The sequence below is a fragment of the Chenopodium album genome, chromosome 17 (genome assembly GCF_948465745.1).
Source record: "Chenopodium album chromosome 17, dcCheAlbu1.1, whole genome shotgun sequence".
Lineage (NCBI taxonomy): Eukaryota > Viridiplantae > Streptophyta > Magnoliopsida > Caryophyllales > Amaranthaceae > Chenopodium > Chenopodium album.
Window position 1 is genome coordinate 49,545,782 of NC_137850.1, and position 6,000 is coordinate 49,551,781.

At 32.8% G+C, this 6,000-nt stretch overlaps 1 protein-coding gene across 1 annotated transcript; it reads left to right on the forward strand.

Annotated features, from left to right (window-relative positions):
• The first annotated feature begins 2,502 nt into the window (after positions 1-2,502).
• On the forward strand, positions 2,503-4,449 carry LOC145588396 (expansin-like A2). Its single transcript, XM_081645041.1, has 5 exons — positions 2,503-2,749; positions 2,899-3,008; positions 3,176-3,354; positions 3,604-3,736; positions 4,026-4,449. Exons 1-5 carry the CDS (start codon positions 2,632-2,634, stop codon positions 4,269-4,271), a joined length of 786 nt encoding a protein of 261 aa, XP_081501167.1. The 5' UTR covers positions 2,503-2,631; the 3' UTR covers positions 4,272-4,449.
• The last annotated feature ends 1,551 nt before the right edge of the window (positions 4,450-6,000 follow it).

The following is a 6,000-nucleotide window of genomic DNA, read 5'->3' on the forward strand; positions in this document are numbered from 1 at the left end:
TTTGAAAAATTTCAAAAATTGACCTAAAATCGTGTATTATAGCCTTCAATTTGGATAATTTTTCACTTTTTTAGACTCAAAAGAAAAAACTTGCCGAAATGCTTCCCATATACCCTAATACACCGTGAGAGTCCATTTGGTTAGGTAAAACCATCCAACATGTCTTTAAACAGTTAATTTACCCATTTACAAGCAACTTGGATCGATTTCATAAACTCTAGGCTACCACGGAAACTTATGACAACATATAATGATCATATATGATTCCTAACGATATTATATGACCCTAGGATGTATCCCCTAGTATCTCAAGACTTTTCGACGCCGGTTACCGAAACCACTTAAATTGCCCAAAAAGCGTGAATTATAGCCTTCAATTTTGCAAATTTTCGACTTTTTTTAACCCGGAAATAAAAATTTCCGAGTAGCTTCCTATAGACCCCAATACCCTCCGGGAGTCCAATTGGGTGGGTGGAACCATCTAATTTTCCTTTAAGCATCCAATTTACCCGTTTTCGTACACGCCTCTTTTATTGGCTATAAGTTTTCACGGGACCTTTATGTAGCCGACTAATGGTCGTATATGGGTTAAAAAAACATTATGTGACCCCGAGATGCATCCTGTAGAATTCCATTGAATTTTGACACCAAATCCCGACACCTCCTAAATTGCTCCGATTTCATGTATTATAGCTTTCAAATTTGGCTTCTATACATCATTTTTTTCACCCGATGAGATTATGCATCTAGGTACTTCCATGGGTTTTCAAAGGGTCTTGGGAGTCACGAATAGTGTCCGAAACCATCTCATTCATCTTTAATCATCTTTTCTTAAGGCAAAGACGACATACCCTCAAATCTCGTACTTAGTACTCCCTCCGTATTTTAATAAGTGTTACACTTAAACCAAACACGCATGTTGAGGCACAAGTTTGACCATTAATATAATTTATGTAATTGTATATTAGTAAAAATATGGAAAAGATGATATTACGAAAGTATATATTATAACGAATCTAACGATGTATTATACGTACAATAACATTTGTTTTATGTATATTGGTAAATTAATCAAGTCAAAACCATTACGTGAATAGTGAAAAAAAGTCAAACTGTAACACTTATCAAAACACAGAGGGAGTATTTTTTTTTTAGCATACAAGATGCATTGTTAGCCTCATTTTCCAAAATATAGGTGTTTTAAGGGAATCAGGTGGGGGGAGAGACGAATCGAACAACATAGGGCTGAGTCTTAGTGGATCGTCGAAGCAAGGCCACTCTACCACTCACATTACCCCATCGCGTATTTAAGTCATCTGCAAAGAATTCAACCCACCACTCGATAGGTATTGTACTTCAAGGCGACTCTCACGGCGCATCCATTACGCGAGCTTAGCCACGACACATGCCCTTGGGGGCCGAAGCCCCTACTGTAGGACGAAAATTGGGCGGCGGGAGCATGCGTTGCTTTTGACCTAAATTTTGACTTAGAAGCGTTCAATCACATCAGAACCCATCACTTCGCGCCACTAGCTTTTCAACCAAACGCGATGACCAATTGTGTGAATCAATAGTTTCTCTAATACTAGGTTGAATTACCATTGCGACATTGTCATTAGTAGGTTAAAACTAACCTATCTCACAACAGTCTAAACCCAGCTCACGTTCCTTAATGGTCAGCCTACACTTTACCAAACTTGATCCATATATATGATAAGGTCTTAATTGTGAATACTAATAGAAAAGTAAAGAGCACCTACTTTAAGCAATAGAAATCTTTAACATGAACATTGAAAATGCATCACTATAAGTGAGCATTAATTAAGATCAATTACAAATTCATCACTATGAGTGAATATTAATTTAAATCAAAGGGTATTACGTAATGCTATATGTAGCCCTTGGTGCGATATGAATAAGAATTTAATAACTTTTCTTATTTGGTATTAATTTAAGAATGGATAACAAAATCACGCACAAATCAATGTAATTAATGTTAAACTCATATTTTTATTTGTTTTTTTTTCCCACTTTTAGCTTATATATAGCATTTTCCTTAAATCAACAAATTCATCACTATATGTAAACATTAATTTAAATCAATTACACATTCATCACTATTAGCAAACATTAATTAACACCCATCTCATAATATAGAATGAAACATGATTATATAAGTTATTAAGTAGGATTACACATGCCCTAATATAACAAGTTAATACTCCAATAACAAAATCACTAATCATAAAAATGTCATAATCATTCAATATAAAACCAATGAAATATTGGGTAATTGTCAATAGTCAAGACAGCACATAAGATAATGGCCACCAACAAAAACCAGTAACTAAGTGCCCTGTTTTACATATTCACTCACTTTCATCCTCCTCATTTTTTTTTTCTTTTTTCGCCGCCATTTTCCCGCGTTTGTACAATTTCTCCTGTCTTTTTCCTTCATCCCCTCAACAAACTTACCTCATTATTTATATCTCATTTTCTCCCTCTTTTTGCTTACCTGTACACCATTTTTATTTTTATTTTCGAAATTATACGTAATTTTCTATATATATGTGTGAATTAAATCAATAGTTTCCAACACAATTCAAAAATTTTCCTCAAAATTAATCAAATATGGCGGGATTTGTGGTCTTCATCTTTATAATACTGTTTGTATCATCTGTAACAGCTTGTGATCGTTGTGTTCATCGATCAAAGGCTGCTTTTTTCTATAATGATTCACCACTTTCATGTAAATAAATATATCCCCTGTTTTATTAGTCTAGTTTTAATATTGAATTTTGATTAAACTGATTGTAATTAGTACAATTTGAGATAGACCCAAATTATATTTTATGCCATTAATAAGTGGGTAATCGTTAATTTTTTGAATTGATGCAGCTGGAGCATGTGGGTATGGTTCGTTGGCTTTGAACTTAAACAGGGGATTTCTTGCAGCTGGTGTCTCTAAATTGTATAATGATGGTGCTGGCTGTGGTGCATGCTTTCAGGTATTTTATGTTCGAGATTAGTTGTCACGTTGATATTGTCATTTAAATTGTACTGTGACAACTAAATTTAAATGGACGTTAGTACGAGTATGCTTTAGTAACATATTTGATCACTGATGTTATATTGTTATACTATGTGCTAAAATCAGTTATTTTGGTTATGGCAGATAAGATGCAAAGATAATTATCTGTGTAGTAAGGCAGGGACTAAAGTGATATTAACTAATCTGAATACAAATAACAAAAATGATTTTGTTCTGAGCAATCGAGCTTTCAAAGCCATGGCCAACCCCGGAAAGGACCTAGATGTTGAGAAGCTTGGAATTGCTGACGTGGAATATAAAAGGTTAAATTTATTCAACTAATTTTTTGGTTATCTTGCTCATATTCTTCGAATATATTTATGAATGTGAAATGATACATTGAAAACAAATAAGTGTGAAAGAATATAAATGTTCTATCAATATTGATAATTTTCAAAAATGCAATAACATGATTTGTGTTGAACATTAGCTAAGATCTTATTATCTTAAGTATGGAGTAGAAAGTATTAAGGTTAATATTGTTCTTACTTCATTTTACATTTGTATAACAGGATCCCGTGTGATTATAAAGGTCAAAATTTGGCTATTCGAGTTGACGAATCTAGCCATAATCCTGGTTACTTGGCAATTAAAATTCTCTACCAAGGTGGTCAAACAGAAATCGTAGCAATCGATGTTGCTCAGGTAACCATATTAAAATATACTCCATCTATTTTCTTCAAGCATATGAGCAAGTAGTTAAACTAGGGATATCTCCATAAATGAGAGCTTAGGAAAATATAGAAATCAAAATAGAACTTGCATGTCAAAAAACATTAGCCCACATTTTAAGAATATTTGTTCACATTTAATAAACTTTAATTTTTGTGCTTATATTGAAATAATAGGTTGGTTCTCAATCTTCTCATTAATGATAACTTAAAAAAAAAAAAAAAAAACACTTTAATTTTAGTGTTTGTGTATGAAATTATAGGTTGGTTCACCAAATTGGACTTTCATGAGCCGAAATCATGGAATAGTGTGGGACACAAGCAAGGCACCAAATGGGCCTTTGCAGTTCAGATTTGTTATAACATCGGGCTATGATGGGAAAAATATTTGGGCCAAAAATGTCTTACCAGCAGATTGGAAGCCCGGAGTTATTTATGACACGAAAGTTCAAATCACTGATATTGCTCAAGAGGCTTGCTCTCCTTGTGATGATACACAATGGAAATAAATCTAAGTGTAGAAATGCTTAAGATATAAGTTGTATGTTTCCTTTTATGTTATAGAATAATAAAACTAGAAGTATATATTTACGTAAAAATTAAAATAAGTATTTTTATGTAATAATAAAGAGATACATACGAATGTCAAGTCCAAATTTTCCCTTTGAATACAATTATGCAAACCTTGCACTAATTCGCAATATATACCATTAATTTGAACAAAAGGAAAGCGAAGGATAGAGGTGGTGATAAGTGATGAGGGTGGATTCTTGAGCTACGTCTTGGATGGAGGGAGTTTGAGTATACCCTCTTGATGTCAAAAATTCACCAAGTAATAAGTTATATTAACGTCTAATTTGATCATGTTACAAAATAGCTACGCTTAAAGTAATAGTTAGTTGTCAAACATTACCGGTATAATATCTAAAAATATTGGTAATTTTTTTTAAAATGGGCTGCACAAAGATAGGAAAAGAAATGAAATATATTATTAGTAGTGAAAAAAAATAATAATAATAAAATAAAATAAAATAAATGTTGAAGAGGCAAAAATCTGTTGAAGTACAACAGCTCATTCGAGGAACTGAGGTTTTAGTCATCCAAACAAATAGTGGGCCGTTTTCATAATGTAGAAAATGGGCCTAACGAGCCGGTGGCCTACCAATCCTAAAGAAGTACAATACTCCACAAATTAAAGACAATTAAAATGTGCAAGTCCAAATCATTGAATTGAAAATAAATGACATTACGTATATTTTAACTTTTAACTCCTTATATGCAATCATCTATTCAGTTTCATCAAGATAAACGATAGATATCCGCATTCTAAAGACTTGTATAAAGAGGATCAAGTGGGAATAGTAATTCCAAGGAACAACTACGCGTAGAAAATGAAGCAAGAATGAAAAAGAAAAGTGAGAAGGGAAGGTTATCGTATATGCAAAACGAAGAATTAAGGGTCATTTTCAAATGAAGGGAAGATTCTTTTGGTGTGGGGGACTGACCCCTCTTAACGATATTGAGGGTGACGACGAAGAGGGGAACAACATGTTGACTACTCTATTAAGCAACCAAGACACTTCCATCAATTTGCCTGTTTCTTTGTTTCTTTTTAATTATTGTACCATTATTTTTTGCCCCCAATATGTCATATGTGACTAATATCACCTCTCTACATGCCCTTTTTCTTCTAAGTTTTCTAACAAAATTAACGTCATTTTGTCTTTCAATAAATTTGAAAATATCCCGTTATTTACTTAATTAGTTGACAACGATGTCAGATAATTTAGCTCTTTTGTTTATTATGATAAATTACATTTTACATATATAAATTTGGCATATCAGAAATCAACACATATATGTAATAACAAATATTTCAATTAAACAACGTATTCAATCGAATTGTATGTAAGGACATTGTGTACGTAGTATAATTTATTTTGATAGTCCACATATTGATCGAATTGTGTGTAAATGATACTATGTAGTATGCTTGTGTAAGTTACACCAATGTACTAGTGTAAGCAAAAATTAGGCCATGTTCTTTTCAGCTATTGGACAAGCAGAGCATAGCAGATTTTAGCAGGTGTCAGCATAAAAGAGTAGAACAGATTGAGTCAGCACTGAGCAGAGCAAAACAGCTTAAAAGAACAGGGCTCTAATTGTGATATATACTTGTAAATGTGGTACCAAATCCTAAAATTGACTTTTCTTAGCAATTACTATACAAAAGTAACA